The 18,146-nt window shown below is 43.0% G+C and overlaps 1 protein-coding gene across 1 annotated transcript; it reads left to right on the top strand.

Moving 5' to 3' along the window:
- The first annotated feature begins 1,592 nt into the window (after positions 1-1,592).
- Positions 1,593-17,815, top strand: LOC125438691 (serpin B10-like). The gene is made up of 8 exons (XM_048507132.1): positions 1,593-1,650; positions 4,011-4,187; positions 6,105-6,143; positions 7,614-7,748; positions 10,923-11,040; positions 12,990-13,132; positions 15,267-15,434; positions 17,027-17,815. The coding sequence occupies exons 1-8, from the start codon at positions 1,639-1,641 to the stop codon at positions 17,429-17,431; spliced, it is 1,197 nt and encodes a 398-aa protein (XP_048363089.1). The 5' UTR covers positions 1,593-1,638; the 3' UTR covers positions 17,432-17,815.
- Positions 17,816-18,146: the final 331 nt, after the last annotated feature.

Here is an 18,146-nt window from a genome sequence, read left to right on the forward strand (position 1 = left end):
TGATATCTTACCACCCTTGTAGATAGAATGTGGTGCAAAATGAGCGCACATGTGAAAGTAGGTTCATTGTTCATTTAAATAAATGCATTCAGTTTTGCGACAGACCTTGTCTTACAATAAAGTGTCATTTTGCTGCCCCAACCACCTTTTCTTCTGGTAAACAAGGGCCAGGCTAACAATCTTGTCAATTCTCTGAAGCTAAGTAAGATCAGCCCTAGTCAGTTCTTGAATGGGAAACCACCCAGGAAGTTGCTATGTAGAGGCAGGCAATGACAGCCTACCTTTTCTCATCTCTTACCTGAGGGAAACTTGGGCGATGAAGGAGAGGCGCAAGGCCAGCAGGAGAAGGAGGCAACCCTCCAAGGCCCAGGGACCAGGTGGGGAGCTGTTGGGGTGGAGCCGTGGCCCCGCCAGACCCCCGGACCGGGGGAAAGCCCCTTACCATGTGCGGCCCAGGGACCGGCCAGGGAGCTATTGGGGGCAGGACCACGGCCCTGCTGAACCCCCAGACTGGGGGAAAGCCCCTCTCTGCATCTCTCCACAGCCCAGGGACTGGCCAGAGAGTTGTTGGGGATGAGGCCGCAGCCCAGTCGGACCCCCAGACCGGGGGAAAGCCCCTTGCCGCATCCTATTGCAGCCCAGGGACTGGCCAGAGAGCTGTTGGGGGCTCCATCTCAGGCAGTGGTTCCAAGATTAACACTTAACAGTAACCCTGCAGCCACTCTGGTTTGTTCCCAGTTACCTCCCCTTGCTTCCACCCAGATGCTTTGGCCTGTTTCTCCTGTAATGGTCCCTCACTAGGTGACTCCTCACTCTGGCCACCACATCTTCTGGTAGGGTTAATGCTGGCAGTGGGGAGGGGAGGGACTTCAATGGGGTATTATGCCATGGAGTTTAACTTCCAAAATGGCCATTTTTTTCCAGGTGAACTAATCTCTGTCATCTGGAGATCTCCACCCACTATCTAGAGATTGGCAACCTGAGGCCCTGGAGAGCTGGTGCCAATCAATGTAGACAATACTCATGCTGATGGACCAATGGTCTTACTCATTATAAAGTAGCATCATGTGTATCACTATTGAAGGTTATGGTGGAGTGGGTATTTGAACCTAGGTCTCCCCTATCCTGTTTAAATACTATAACCACTGTCCCATGCAGGTACTCAGAAAACATAGGCCAGTGGTGGCGAACCTTTGGCACTCCAAATGTTATGGACTACAATTGTAGTCCATAAGATCTGGAGTGCCAAAGGTTTGCCACTACGGACATAGGCATTGTTCATACATGAAAAAGCACCTATACAGCAACATAGTTGGGATATGTAGTAGTTTAATTGACAATTTTGTTGGAATAACACACTAGGTAGCAGATATCAGATAAGCTTTTGAATTGTAACAGCCTCCTTTTTAGCTGTGAGCGAACTCAACACTTTGCTACTCAACTTCTGCATTCATTCCAAAAACAAGCATTCTTTGAACAATGCTGAAAACTGTTGTATGTGGTAATAAAGGTAGAAAGTCAAGGATGTTGAAACGGAGGCTATAAGTAAGGAGAAGGATACGTTGCTTTATATTTCTGCACAGTGATCGACTAGTAGACAGACCCAGCCTGGCTGCAGAAGCACCTCAAAGCACCTCTATGGAATCCAAGGTACTGTTCAAATTTCAAACACGTATAATTTACTTTATTTTAATCTTCACCTTTCTTGCATGAAAAGGCAAAGACTGTATCCAGAAAAGGGTGAGCACAGAATTCAGCTTTTCTTTCTGATAGCAAATGTCTGCCAACGACTGTTGTAAGCATTGCCTTATCTTGCAATATATACAAATAAGGCCTCATTGAACTTAGTGGGCTTATGTTTCAGTAAGAACCTGAAGGACTGCAGTTCCCTAGTTTACCTCATTTATTTACACTTAAAAGAGTTACAGAGAATAGACCAAGAAAAGAAAAACAGACACACAAAAGTACATTGAACAAAAGGGGTCCTGAATTTGCTTGCACCAAATATTAACACATATGAAGATATTACGACTTGTTCTTTGATAACATAACAAAAATTACTCCTAAATTATTACTACTGATAAATTTCACACTTTTCTCTATTCAGCCTTATTTTTGATGATCTTATATTCCTCAGATACACATAAACTCGTTTTTTTCTGCTTAACCCAAAAAGTCTATCAAGGGTTTTCAGTTAACTAAAATTTCAGAAAAAAAAATCTTTTCTTCAAGCAACAAAGGGAGCTTAGCCATCTCAGCCAACTCTACCAAATTCACAAACTGTTCCTCTATTGTAGGTATAGATCAGTGGTTCCCAACCTGGGGATCGGGACCCCTTTGGGAGTCGAACGACCCTTTCACAGGGGTTGCCTAAGACTCTGTGCAACAGTGTTCTCCATCTGTAAAATGGATAAATGTTAGGGTTAGAACATAAGAACATAAGAACTAGCCTGCTGGATCAGACCAGAGTCCATCTAGTCCAGCATTCTGCTACTCGCAGTGGCCCACCAGGTGCCTTTGGGAGCTCACATGCAGGATGTGAAAGCAATGGCCTGCTGCTGCTGCTGCTGCTCCTGAGCACCTGGTCTGCTAAGGCATTTGCAATCTGAGATCAAGGAGGATCAAGATTGGTAGCCATAGATTGACTTCTCCTCCATAAATCTGTCCAAGCCCTTTTTAAAGCTATCCAGGTTAGTGGCCATCACCACCTCCTGTGGCAGCATATTCCAAACACCAATCACACGTTGCGTGAAGAAGTGTTTCCTTTTATTAGTCCTAATTCTTCCCCCCAGCATTTTTAATGAATGCCCCCTGGTTCTAGTATTGTGAGAAAGAGAGAAAAATTTCTCTCTCTCAACATTTTCTACCCCATGCATAATTTTATAGACTTCAATCATATCCCCCCTCAGACGTCTCCTCTCCAAACTAAAGAGTCCCAAACGCTGCAGCCTCTCCTCATAAGGAAGGTGCTCCAATCCTTCAATCATCCTCGTTGCCCTTCTCTGCACTTTTTCTATCTCTTCGATATCCTTTTTGAGATGTGGCGACCAGAACTGAACACAGTACTCCAAGTGCGGTTGCACCACTGGGGGGTCACCACAACATGAGGGTTGGGGGTCACCACAACATGAGGAACTGTATTAAAGGGTTGTGGCATTAGGAAGGTTGAGAGCCACTGGTATAGATGGAGTTTTTCATTTTTGTTGCTGTCATATATATTCTTGCTGCTTCCATACTTCCTTCCATACTTTCTCTCCAGATATCTGACTGTAAGTCTCAAAAGGAGTGCCTCTGATTTCACTAGTATATTACATATTTAAATCTGTTGACTGTAGTAATACCTAAAATCTAAGAAATGTTTAAAGATCCATCATAAATGATAAGAAGTCCCTTTATAGTGATCACATTTTCAACAGTTTTATGAAAAAATTATTGGTTGTGGGAAATCAGGGGTTGAATCTGGTATGAATGGAGGCAGCAAGAACATAATGGATCTCTCTCCTGTCTTTCTCTCTGAAGCCTCTTGATTCCTTCTCCCCAACTTCTGCCAAAAGCCCAGGAACTCAGGGTCTGGGTGGAGAATCCTTTCCCTTGTTGCATGAGATTTTTTACTACCAGCAAGTGCTCATGGAGGAAGAGTTGATTTCTGCCAATTCCTCTTTCTGAGCCTCACCCCACTCCATTCCCAAATGTCCTCAAAACTCGTAGAGAAGTTTCCTAGAGGTGAAGGTGACTGAAGGATGAAAGGAGAGGTCTGTCCTGTGAATTCCTTCCATTTACAGATTGCAGTAGGCTCAAATCCTTTGTAATTGAGGCTGCTGTAGGGTTCTTTTAAGCCAATCTGAATGTTTTGCTATTTGAGCCGAACTCTTGAAAACTACAGTCACCTTTTTCAATAGAAAAAAAGGAGAAGGGAACCTTAAGGCTAAACCATTGCTCTCTCATCCCCAGGTCTTATTTTGGGGTGATTTTACATAGTAGTTACATCCTGTATCTCATATTTACCACAGGTTTTAGCAATGGACTCCCTCGCAGTATCCAATGGCAACTTTACTTTGGACCTTTTCAAAATGTTGACTCAAGCACATCCAGGCAAAAATCTTTTCTTTTCTTCCTGGAGTATCTCATCTGCTCTTGCCATGGTCTATTTGGGAGCAAGAAATAAAACCGCCACCCAGATGGCCAAGGTAGGTTTTTAAATTTCCCTTTGATCACCTCACATTGACATTTCCAGATGGTTTGTAGATGTAATAGAACAGTGATGGCGAACCTTTTCGAGACCGAGTGCCCAAATTGCAACCCAAAACCCACTTATTTATCGCAAAGTGCCAACACGGCAATTTAACCAGAATACTGAGGTTTTTGTTTAGAAAAAATGGTTGGCTCTGAGGCGTGTGTTACTCAGGAGTAAGCTTGGTGGTAGTTGGTGGCTTTGCTTTGAAGCAACTGTGCAACTCTTCCAATGGGTGAATCACAACCCTTGGAGGGTTTACTCAGAAGCAAGCCCCATTGCCACCAACCCAGCTTACTCCCAGGTAAAAGATCGTGCTTTAGTTCTTCACATGAAAATCAGTGGGGTTTAACAGCGCTTAAGAGGGTTACCTACACTGCCTCCCCAAAACTAGGTCTTAGGTTTAATGCAAATAATCGAGCCCAGCGGCCCAGGCCAGCCTAGATGTGGGGCGGGGGCACTCTGCGTGTGCCCACAGAGAGGGCTCTGAGTGCCACCTCTGGCACCCATGCCATAGGTTTGCCATCACTGTAATAGAAGAACAAGATCCTGAATGTTACGTAAAACAGTCTTCACAGCAGCAGTGTTTTGTCAATATATGTTTTCTGGCCTCCACTTACTTCGGGATGAGCAGCTTTGTGAAAAAAATCCAAGAGGCCTGATTGGATCAAAAGAAAAATAGGGAATGTTGGGTTGCTCTATACAAGCTTACTGATTAGGAAAGCACTAACCTAATTCCCAGGCAGATGTGCTACAGCTGTGAAGTCTCATCTTGTGCATAGACACAGCCTTGGAAACCTGTGATTCTGGTTACACAGGAAACACCTCGCCCCCTTTCTTTGGAAAATGATGCCGAACAGCATCATCTGCCCAAACGGAAGAACCAATCTTAAATTTCCTAGGCTTCCTCAACACTGATGTTCAGAAAAGACCACAAATCAACACTTTTGCACATGCCGAGAGTGCCCACAGGTTCCTCTGTTGTAGTCAGATGCTTGGCTTAGAACCTCCCAATAATTTATTATGGTCCCTGCTCCAAGGCAGCCATTTTGTGGCGGCTTCCCGCCTTTTCTCAAGATCTCAACAGTGGCCACACGCTCAACAAGGTTGAGTACCCTACTTTAGAAGAAGAAGAAGAAGAAGAAGAAGAAGAAGAGTTTGGATTTATATCCCCCCTTTCTCTCCTGCAGGAGACTCAAAGGGGCTTACAATCTCCTTGCCCTTCCCCCCTCACAACAAACACCCTGTGAGGTAGGTGGGGCTGAGAGAGCTCCGAGAAGCTGTGACTAGCTCAAGGTCACCCAGCTGGCGTGTGTGGGAGCGCACAAGCTAATCTGAATTCCCCAGATAAGCCTCCACAGCTCAGACGGCAGAGCGGAGAATCAAACCTGGTTCCTCCAGATTAGATACAGGAGCTCTTAACCTCCTACGCCAACACTGCTTTACAGACTGTGTTGTATAGAGGGAAAACACCAGAAAAGGAAATGTTATGAAGTGGTTAACGTGCTTATGTGACCCAGTCCAGAGACAGAAGGTCGGATGCCTTCAACATGTTTGGTTACCTTGAGTGCTGAGTAAACAGAACAAGTTGGGCGTTCTAATGATGGCCTTATTAAGAAAAAATATCTTATTGTCTGCGTGTTGGATTCCATAGATATTTGCTACTGATAGGAGGGAGAGTGGTTTTTGTCAATTCTTCCGTCATACTGTTTTTGAGAGTCCCCCATTCCCTGGGGTCTATTGGGCTGCAGCAGGAAGGGAGAGGCAGGTAAATCTGCAGTGCTGATGGAAATCCCTTTGATCAACTACAGCGATCCACAGGATCCAAGCCACTAACTGTTTTATGCCATTCTCTTTACACTTCTTCTTGCAGGTACTTCACTTCGGCAGAGGTACTGAAAGTTCTTCCCAGGTAATATAATCATGCAACATTTTAAAACAAGCAAAAACATTGTATTACTTAACAGAGTAGTCACACAAAGTAATTCTCACATTGTCAGCAAGGCAGAGTACTTACAAATGAACAAAGATCATTGTACTGAATAGGACTTATAAGTAAACGTGCTCAGGGGATTTTGCAACTTGACTGCTTAGGAATGCTTAATTCCTATTAAACAATAATTTAATCCATATTAAGATAATAAATGTATACATATTCATTTAAGCTCAGTGAATTACCGTGTGCAATGAAACATAGAATTATACATGATGGTCTTTCTTAAACATTATTACAATAGCACAGGCTGCCATATAATTAGTATTGTCAAGTTAACAACATTGAACAAACATCTGTCATTTAGTTGCCCTCAATTAAGGTAGCATATTGCTAAATTGCTAAACAAAGAAAACATGGGGTTGAGCATTGTGTGTGAGTGCAAAATTGCATGAGGTCACAGCTGATAGACGGCCACTCCATCAGGTTTTCAAGAAAATTGACATGAGGAGGTGGTTTGCCATTGCCTCTCCCTGCATAATGACCCTGGACCTCCTTGCTGCTCTCCTACTCAAGAACTAACCAGGGCTGAACCTGCTTAACTTCTGAGATATGACAAGATCAGGCTAGCTAGTTGAGTATTACTACTGGCAAAGCATCATATGTGTTGGAGAAAAGCTTCTTGCACTAAAGAAATATGCAACCATTAGCTGAATGGGGTGGAAAAATAAATCCATTGGAAGTTCTTGTTTTGGATACGCATTGCAGCATACTGAGGCTGCCGAAACTCTGAAAATACTGACATCAGTCATAAGATTAACTGGGAAAAGTGGGTCAAACAAACTCCTAAGTAGGTTGCAACTTTCCAGGTTTGTTGGGCAGTTACTTCTACATCCTTCCTTGCAAAATGATGGCTTGGGGCTTTAGTAAGGATACTGTACTAACTGTATCACATCTTATAAGAAGACATTTTGATTAATGGTCTGTCTTGTACACAGTCTGCATTGGGTCGATCCTCATAACCTCCAGAAGGATCCAATAAAGATTAACAACTAAGACGTTCAGTAGAAAGGATGACTGAAGAAAGAAACTGCATCTAGACCAGAAGATAGTTTATAAGACAGCCATTTCGAACATGTGATGGAAGATGGCAAGGCTTCTTCAAAGAGAACAGTCCTCTTCTTCAAAGAGAACAGTTCCATTACTATTTTCTTCACACAATTCTCTTGCTTCAAAGCAGATCATGGGTAGGAAGTAGGGGTGCTAGAAGGTCCAAGTGGACCCTAGGGTCCTATGCTGCTGATCCCAAGATTAATTCCATGGGTTTCAGCAATGAATTTCTTTCCCTTGCTTTTTTCAACTGTATTCCCAATTGCTGATATGAACTTCGGTATTACTGTATACTTTAAAACAATGTGATTTTGGCGCTTATGGTGTTCCATTTTACAGAATCCAGATTCTGAAGATGAAAAAGTCCACCATGAATTCCAAGAACAGATTTTGCAAATCAACCAACCCAAGAGCACCTACTTGCTCAAAACTGCCAATAGACTGTATGGAGAAAAGACTTATCCTTTCCTTACTGTAAGTAGGATATTTGCACTAAGCTGCCCGAAATTCATTATTTTTAATTTAGTAATTTTAGACGTTATTAAATATTGTAAATTAGAGAGTATTGTTCTAATTAGAATTGAAACTGATTATTCTTGTGTTGTGTTTTATGAAGTAATACTGAGCCATATTACAGATCTGATATCAGCATAAAACAAGTTTGCTACAGAACATTTATCTTTATTGGCATCCTACATTTCCTCTAAGGAGAGCAGGGTGGCATAATAATATTTCACTTCTTACTATTAGATTGTTATTTGTTTCTACCTCGAAGGACTTCAAGATAATGTAGACATTTCCGATTTATTCTTAACAGTAATAACCATTCCTGAAAATTTTGTCCTGAAAATCACCTTGTTAAGGAGCAGCAGTGGCGTAGGAGGTTAAGAGCTCGTGTATCTAATCTGGAGGAACCGGGTTTGATTCCCCGCTCTGCCGCCTGAGCTGTGGAGGCTTATCTGGGGAATTCAGATTAGCCTGTACACTCCCACACACGCCAGCTGGGTGACCTTGGGCTAGTCACAGCTTCTCGGAGCTCTCTCAGCCCCACCTGCCTCACAGGGTGTTTGTTGTGAGGGGGGAAGGGCAAGGAGATTGTAAGCCCCTTTGAGTCTCCTGCAGGAGAGAAAAGGAGGATATAAATCCAAACGCCTCCTCCTCCTCCTCCTCCTCCTCCTCTTCTTCTTCTTCTTCTGTAGATTGAAATAAGAGAATGGGAGTGGTAAAAGATCACTCAGTGAGATAAAGGGATTTGAATCTGTCTTCTCCTGTCAATGAATAGTATTGCAGATACTAAGTCACATGAACTTGTAAAAGCGGCAGAGCTGGGTTGACTCCCTAAGTGACCTCAGCAGCTGCTGGGGTGCCAAATTGAGAGGGATGGCCTGGGAGAACCCACCCATCCACAAACACCTTTGACACAATAGCCTGACTTATATAGTCCATTTGGACTCAGCGAGGGTGGTACAGGACAAGGGCACTTGAGGAGTTAAAATGCCTTGATCTGCTCCTGACACGATGACCCCATGTTATCTTCCCAAGAACTCTCATGGGTGCCTGGATATTCTGAGCTCTCCCACGGCTCCTCAATGGCGTACCCACCCCAAAGTTAGCATTTAATGATTGGTGGTGGTGGAAAGTGCTGTCAAGTCATAGCTGACTTATGGCGACCTCATAGCATTTTCAAGGCAAGAGATGTTGGAAGGTGGTTTGCCATTGCCTGACTCTGTATGGGCCGAAAGAAGAAGAAGAGTTTGGATTTATATCCCCCCTTTCTCTCCTGTAGGAGACTCAAAGGGGCTTACAATCTCCTTGCCCTTCCCCCCTCACAACAAACACCCTGTGAGGTAGGTGGGGCTGAGAGAGCTCAGAAGAACTAGCCCTAGGTCACCCAGCTGGCCTGTGTGGGAGTGCACAGGCTAATCTGAATTCCCCAGATAAGCCTCCACAGCTCAGGCGGCAGAGCGGGGAATCAGGAAGAGCGGGGAATCAGGAAGAGCGGGGAATCAGGAAGAGTTCTAAGAATGCTGTGACCGGCCCAGGGTCACCATACAGGCTTTATGTGGAGGAGTGGGGAATCAGAGCTGGTTCTCCAGATTAGAGTCTGCCACTCTTAGCCACTATACCTCGCTAGCTCAGGCTGTAATCAATGTATGTGAGTGTGTGTGCCATCAAGTCCCAGCAGGCCTATGGAGTCCCCATGTGCTTTTCAAGGCAAGGGAAGTTTGGAGGTGGTTTCCCATTGCCTACCTCTGTGTCCCTGCGAGGCCTCGGAAGCCTCCCATCAAAATCCTAGCCAGGCCCAGCCTTGCTTAGCTTCTGAGATCTGATGAGATCAGGCTTGCCTGGGGCTTAAGGATTGAATACATATGAACTCTTCATTGTATTAATCATTGCTTAATGATTAAGCAGTGATTAATACAATAAAAGAGTTCATACATGTTCAGTTAAGCTCAGTACATTATGCAATGAAGCACAGAATTATGTACAATAGCCTTTCTTAAAACATTCTCACAATAGCACAGACTTCCACGTATTAGTACTGTCAGTTTAAAACACTGAACAACATGTTTTCAGTTGCTTCATATATTTTTATCCTTCTTTTCTCCCTGATAGGAATCCAAAACGCCTCACCAAAAAAAATCACTCTGCTAAACAAATTTACATAAACACACTATAAAGAGCAATACAGGATTAAAAAAGTAGACAAAACATCCTGGGGTGGATTTACCGGGTTAACTGATTTGGAAAAGGTTATAGGCCAGTGATGGCAAACCTATGGCAAGGGTGCCAGAGGTGGCACTCGGAGCCCTCTCTGTGGGCACACGCACACAGAGTTCATCATGTGGGGGGGCAGAAAATCATCCCCCCACATCTAGGCTGGCTTGGGCCACTGAGAACGACGTGTGCACACCACGGTGAGCAGGGAGGACTCGGCTGGCGGGCCTGGTGCTTGTGCTCCAGAGTGGCTGCTGCCCGGGGGTGGGGCAGAGGAGGCAGAGATGCTAGAGAGGCACAGAGTGGTGCGCGCGGGACTTGCTGCAGGCTAGAGCAGGCTGGCCCCTGCGCGAGCGGGTGGGGCGGAGGAAGAGGGAGCTAATCGCTTTTTTCTAAACTAAAACCTCAGCATCAAGGTTAAATTGCCGGGTTGGAACTTTGTGATAAATAAGTGGGGTTTGGGTTGCAATTTGGGCACTTGGTCTCGAAAAGGTTTGCCATCACTGTTATAGGCTGTGATCCATGGGTGAAGAGCTAAGTGCCAAGAGCTCTTTGGCTTCTGCCCTTAAGCTCACACTCTTGACCATGCCCAGACTAAATTCCTGCAGCAGAAGAGGCAGAAAAACTCAGACTGGATGTTTCAAGACAGCAGCCACCTTGTCTCCATTCCTGTTCCGGCCAGAAACTTAGGTTGGAAGCCAAAGAGCTCCAAAGGCACACCTCACTGTTTCTGTGTGAACAACAAACCTCTCCTAGTCCCTCTCACTTTTACTTCCCGGAGTCTGAGTCTGACCAGCATAGAGCCCCACAACCACAGCTTCTCCCCTGCAACTTTGGATGGCAACCTGAAGTCCAGCAGATGTCAGTCCATGGGGAAGTGTCATTTTGTCTGTGACTGTGCAGATGCGTTCTTTCTTCTATATCTTTCAGGAATACATGGAGCTTACTAAGCAACATTATCATGCAGAGGCTCAAGAGGTTAGTTTTTCGAGTGCTGCAGACCAAGTCAGAAAGGATATCAACAAGTGGGTTGAAAGTCAAACTGAGCGTAAGTTGATGCATCCATTAATCGCGGATTGTCACGCCAACAGGCACTGCGGTTCCAGGTCTGTGGTTGTGCCTCAGTGCTTTCAGAATCCAAGATCTGAACAAGGAAGCAGCTTTGACATACAGACTAAAGGGCTAACAACAGACAGTCATAATTAATGAACCGTTTCACTGGAGACCCTGGGACATCATATTCTACTTGCAATGTAAAGAAACTTTGCCACTGTGTGAAATATTAAGGACTTTCTCCTCAAGCTAAACATTGAGTCACTAGGGCAACTGAAATAACAAAGATGACCAAAGCCCCAGAACAATAGAGGCAATATTAGATGTCTCCTGACATCTCCATAAAATTGTCATTGCAGTAGAATGTGTGAAATTGACTCTATCTCGTTTGCATTGCAGGGGCATAAGCGTGCCTCCACAGGCCAGCACTGAAATCTTCCTTTAAGAGCAGTGGCTAAGAGCAGGTGCACTCTGATCTGGAGGAACCAGGTTTGATTCCCAGCTCTGCCGCTTGAGTTGTGGAGGCTTATCTGGGGAATTCAGATTAGCCTGTACACTCCCACACACGCCAGCTGGGTGACCTTGGGCGAGTCACAGTTCTTCGGAGCTCTCTCAGCCCCACCCACTTCACAGGGTGTTTGTTGTGAGGGGGGAAGGGTAAGGAGATTGTAAGCCCCTTTGAGTCTCCTACAGGAGAGAAAGGGGGGATATAAATCCAAACTACTCCTCCTCCTCCTCCTCCTCCTCCTCCTCCTCCTCCTTCTTCTTCTTCTTCGTAAGACTGATGAAAATGCATTAAAGTGCCCACTGGGAAAATCCCAACAAAATTTTGGGGAAGGTGATATTTGGTATAAATGGGGCTGTGGAAATTCCTGCCCAATATTTTTGAGCTCTAGATTGGTTTGGGAGTCTGGCTGCCTTGTTCTCTAATTCAATGTCAAAGAGATGCTGACAAACCATAGCCTTTGCCCTTCTAAGTCCAGGTTCTACTAAGTATTCTGGGTTTAAGACAATGTGTGTAATTTTTTTTAATAATTCTCATGCTCTGGGCATACTGAAGGGTAATTGAAAGGAACTTGGGTATAAGTCCTGCTGGTTGCTGATTGATTTTCATCCAATGGTTAAAAATAACCATCCAGGTCTTGGTCTCAATTTTTGGGAGTCCTGCCTGTTGTCACAGTACTGCATTAGTTGTACATTTGAGAACATTAAACAAGGCTCTCGGAAGGTTTCTGAGTAAGTACTGAATTTGACAGATGACTCTCATGATTGAATCTTACTCAAAGCCTTACTCGTGCAACTAAATGATTGAAAACAATAAACGTTTGCCGATCGAAGTACTTGACAATTTTGTCCATAAGAGCCCCCTAGATATAGTGTTTAAGGCATCTTTTAAATCAACAAACGCCTCAAATAGGAAGCTTCTTGCAGAACGTATGTTTTTATAAATTAGGTGGTGTAAAATAAGTCAGTGATCCAGAGTTGATCTACCTTGTCCGAATCCAGCTTGTTTGTCTCCAAGGCCCCTTCCGCACATGCAAAATAATGTGTTTTCAAACCACTTTCACAACTGTTTGCAAGTGGATTTTGCTATTCCGCACAGCTTCAAAGAGCACTGCAAGCAGTTTGAAAGTGCATTATTCTGCGTGTGAGGAATGAGCCCAAGACAGTCTTTCTGATCTAGCCAGCCCCATAACCTAAGGAAGATTTTTGAGTACAACTTACTACTTATAGCCTTATAATTCTGTAGCCTTATAGGTCTGTCGTTAGCCAGATCCATTCTATAGATCTTCTTAAGAAGAGGATCACAATAGCTAGGCTCAGTCCTCTGGAATTTGAGTCATTCTGCTGATATAAATGAAAAGTGCTGCCAAAATTGTGTCCCAGGCATCTACACTGTCACTATATTAGAAATCCCAATTCTTTCCTTCTCTTTCCCCAAAGACAAAATCAAGAATCTCCTGCCTGAAAATTCAGTTGATTCTCAGACTGCTCTGGTTTTAGTAAATGCCATTTACTTCAAAGGAAAGTGGGAAAAGAGATTTCAAGAAGAAGATACTACTACAGCAGATTTCAGACTGAGTAAGGTATGTGTATGTAAATAATGCCCCCCCCCAAAGAAAACCAGTGTTTAAGCAATATGGATACATTTAATTGATGTTTTGAATTTGTTATTGTGTTTGTGCTGAATATATAATACAAATATGGTAAAAGGAAAACTCTAATGCACTGTTGTTAAACAGAAGATTTAAGGTTCTATAATTCTGGGGTTTTAAATTCTATTTTTAATTGACTTGCAGCTAATCTCTTGGAAAGCAACTCTTGCTTAACTTTAGAACAACTGCGCAAAAGGGGAAAGCCCAACCCAAAACTGAACTAGAGACCTAGGAGGTCAAGGGTAACACTATAAAAAGGAATTAAACAAAATATATCTTTAATCCAGCAGTGCACATTGGAAACAAAACAAGTGTCTAGGCCATAAACTGTGCAATAGAAGAAGAGTTTTGGATTTATATCCCCCCTTTCTCTCCTGTAAGGAGACTCAAAGAGGTTTACAAAATCCTTTTCCTCCCCCACCCCCAACAAATACCCTGTGAGGTGGGTGGGGCTGAGAGAGCTCAGAAGAAGTGTGACTCACCCAAAGTCACCCAGCTGGCATGTGTTGAAGTACACAAGCAAATCCAGTTCACCAGATAAGCCTCCACAGCTGAAGTGGCAGAGCATGGAATCAAACACCAGTTCTCCAGATTAAAGTGCACTTGCTTTTAACTACAACACCACGCTGACTTTCACTACACTACATTATACACCTGTTGTAGTTCCTTAAAGTACCTCAGATTAATCCAGTTAAACAATATATATGGACCAGGTGTGTTTTGGCCAAGTAGCAATTTGACAAAGATTTCCAAATCCATTCACATGTACAACAGGAGTGAAGAAACTTCTGTGCTCATTGTGAGCACATCTTTACATTCCTGTTGATATGGCTATTAAGAACATGAGACAGAGTTAAAATTCTGAAAGTTATTTTCACTTTAGTATACATGTTGAAAAGCAACCATATGACCTCAGATAGTTTACAACAACATTTCATTGCTCACCCAGTATGTATGTCTTAGTAGACTTATGACTACTTCTTGGCCAAAATGCATCTGGTCCGTGTATACTGTTTTACTGGATTAATCCATGGTACTTTAAGAAACTGCAAGAGGTGTATAGTCTACTGCAAAGTTTGTGACTTATATAACCAAGAAGCCTGTTTGTTTTTAATGTGTTTTAAAGTGTACTGCTGGATTAAAGGTATGTTTTGTTTAATTCCTCACCCTTCACCTCCAAAGTTTATGGAAGAGCCACAGCAATTAAACTCTGCTTGAATCCAGCTGGGCAGTTCTTGTCTTAATTGCTGTTAATATTTGTGGGAAACTTTTTTTTAAAAGAATACAACAATGTAAGTTTAAAAGAGATCCTTCAAAAGGGGAAAACCCCTGACGCCATCTACTGGATGAAGCCATCAAAACACAAGGAACATTCTATTCAGACAAGGAAGCAAAAAATAATTCTAAGGTTTTAATAGGTTGACATTTCAGTTGTCATCCAGCGTTACTCTGAAAATCATATATAGAACTTCGTGTCTGGAAAGGGAACTACATAAATATTATCATAAGGATGCCTTGAAGACAAGCAAATTACCCTGTTTCACCAAAAATAAGACATCCCCTGACAATAAGACGTAGTAGAGGTTTTGCTGAAGTGCTAAATATAAAGCACCCCCCGAAAGTAAGACGTAGCAAAGTTTTTGTTTGGAAGCATGCCCGTTGAACAGAACACCAGAGCATGCAGCTGTGGAGCGGAAAAATAAGACACCCCCTGAAAATAAGACGTAGCGCATCTTTGAGAGCAAAAATTAATATAAGACACTGTCTTATTTTTGGGGAAACACGGTAGGAGCAGTGAATCTTTGAACATTTAAATCAGAGGTGACCAACTCTGGCACGTCAGATGTTCATGGACTACAGTTCCCAACAATTCCCATCAGATGTTCATGGACTACAATTCCCATTGGCCATGCCAGCAGGGGCTGATGGAAATTGTAGTCCATGAACATCTGAAGCGCCGGAGTTGGACATCCCTGGTTTAAAGCTTCTTTGACCTTTGTCTCCTCAGGATACAATTCATTTCAGTTGGGAAAAGGAGTAACATGTATTTGGAACATTATTACAGACCAAGTCAACATCTGTGCAAATGATGTCTCTGAAAGATACATTTCCAGTCTTCCATGAAAACATCTTGAAAGTCAATATCCTTGAGCTTCCATATGTGAACAATGACCTCAGCATGCTCATCCTACTCCCTGATGACATCACAGATGAGTCCACGGGTCTGGAAATGGTAAACATTTTTTCACATATATAAGGGACTGTTCCTTTGTATGTTAGCAGGGAGGCAGTTCAGACACACTACCTAGCAGGCATTTTATGTTATGTATAAACCAATGCATATTATCTATTAGGATCAATCAACATGTCACAGAACCATTTCCCAAGAACTCAGAAAAATGGCTGAAAAATGACCACTAAGAAATGAAATGCTAGAAATTTACCACATCACTATGATCTTTACCACAGAGATCAGGGAAAATTCCTAGATTGTCACTTGGAATCGACATCAAATCCTCCCCAAACTCCACCTCTACCAGGCACTGGCCTCTAAATCTTCCAGCATTAACCAAGGTAGTTTGGAAATAAGCCCAGCCTGGCAACCAATAAGATGACACACATACAAAAAACCTGCACTGACATCAGACCTCTCTAGGAATGACCTAAAACCTGTCTGCCTAGAGTGGTCTGACATCATTTATGGGAAAAGGTTAGAAGTAATGTCAGTCCTCTGTAGGAATAGTTAGAATACAATTTTAGCCTAGCACTTCCAACAATTCCTAGAGGTGTAACATCAGGAAAAAACAGATATCACACAAACTAGAATCTAGTACCCAAAAGGACAAGGTATAGTTAAAAGGGCCGCTAAATAAAAAATGGCGAAGCATCAATGTATTTATTACAAGTTAAAATCAAGATGATTTTATCTTGTAATAAATACATATGTATTTTTGATACTTAGCCGTTATATATTTAACGGCCCTTTTAACTATTCCTTGATCTTTTGGGTAGTTAAAACTGAACATTACACCGAAAGTCTTGTGCCCGTTTTTTTTTTTAAAATTATCCTGCAGGCTCATTCCGCACATGTAGAATAATGCACTTTCAAACTGCTTTCAGTGCACTTTGAAGCTGTGCGGAATAGCAAAATCCACTTGCAAGCAGTTGTGAAAATGATTTGAAAACGCATTATTTTGCGTGTGCGGAAGGGGCCCCCGCCATTGGAAATTGCAGCTGACATCCCTACCTGTATTATATACACAACCTCTAAAAACAGCAGATTGGGGAGTTGGGAGGGTCATCTACCAGGTCAGTATCATGCCTCTTTTATTCTTTTTTGATAGCATTTTGGGGAGCTTGAAAACTTGTGTTTTGGTTTGTCCTGATAAAAAAGGTATCATACAACTTCAGAGGGGGGAATTTTTTAAAAATTTTGTGTCTATCATCAAGAATCAAGTATAGCTGAAGATTTTTATCTGTTATACTACTTAACTGGAAGACCATTTGATAGCCAAGTCATTCTCTTACGTGGCCTACAGAAAAATAAACAACTTCTGCATTATCACAGCCGCTCTATTCTCTACACAGTGACCCACAACCTTGCTTTATCTTGCTGCATAAACCAATGACTTCTTGGCTCATCTCATTTTATAATAATGTCAGAATCACACAGCAGTAAGTCTGAAGGCAGTCTGGACACAGTTGTGTTGCGGAAACCCAAGGCCTCGTATTCCAAGGCTGTTACTGCCGTACGATTAAGATTCACTGTTTCTCATTTAACGCTCGTCCTTTATTCTCTAACACACATTCCTCTGTTGACTATAGCTGGAAAAGGAATTGACATATGAGAGATTATCCATATGGACCCGTCCAGAAATGATGGAGAAAGCAAAAGTGGAAGTTCACTTGCCCAGGATCAAGCTGGCCGAGAGTTACGACCTGAAAGCCACTTTACGCAGCATGGGAATGACAGACGCCTTCAGCCAAGGTCAAGCGGACTTCACAGGAATGTCCCAAAAAAACGACTTGTTTCTGTCCCAGGTGTTTCACAAGTCTTTTGTGGAGGTCAACGAAGAAGGCACGGAGGCTTCTGCTGCCACTGCGGCGGTCATCACCATAAGAACGTCTCAGAAGCCGATGGAGTTTAGAGCAGACCACCCCTTCCTCTTCTTCATCAGGCACAACAAAACAAAAAGCATCCTCTTCTTTGGTAGGTTCTGTACTCCATAGGAAGCTTTGCGTCACCTCTGTGGTCGGAGAGACGCCTGGTGATAGAACTCCGAAATGCTAAAGAGTCAGGCCTTTGGGATTTAGTGGGGTTTCCTTCTGAAATAAACATGTTGACGAGCAGGCTTGAAATGCTGTGAGCCAGTAGGGCCTCAGTCTTCTTCTGGTTTTAGGCACGATAGCATCTGAACACCTTCCAGCTTTCCCTCTAGAATCGTATCTTTCTCTCTTTCTCTCTCTCTGATGCCCAGTGCTTTCTGTGTCCTCGGATGCATTTTGTAAGAGGGCTTGCAGCACCCTGTTCTTAACAGTGGTCCAAAATTCAGGCAACCATGATTCATACAATATATATATATATAAACAATAAAGGCATTTTTGAAAACTGTATTTTTGCCGTTCCAAAGTGATGCTACTTTAAGTTTCTTTTTTGTTTCTCACGTGGCACCAACTGCCACACATAGTCCTTTAAATTTGTCTGCAAAGCTCCGTTTCATTCTATGCTTTTCATTTTGATTTTAAAAAAATTAAACATACTGGGTTTTCATCTGAAATGCTCCCTTCCCCCATGGCATCTACTTCTGGTAGGTGTGCAGCAGAGGGGACATTCAAAAGGAAGGGGATAGAGGAATCAAAAAAGTGGATGGCATTGCAGAGTGTGTGTTTGCTTGTTGCAAACCATGACATGCCTAAAATGTGGAGTTTTGAAGGCATCCCATTC

Source organism: Sphaerodactylus townsendi, linkage group LG09 (genome assembly GCF_021028975.2).
Source record: "Sphaerodactylus townsendi isolate TG3544 linkage group LG09, MPM_Stown_v2.3, whole genome shotgun sequence".
NCBI lineage: Eukaryota > Metazoa > Chordata > Lepidosauria > Squamata > Sphaerodactylidae > Sphaerodactylus > Sphaerodactylus townsendi.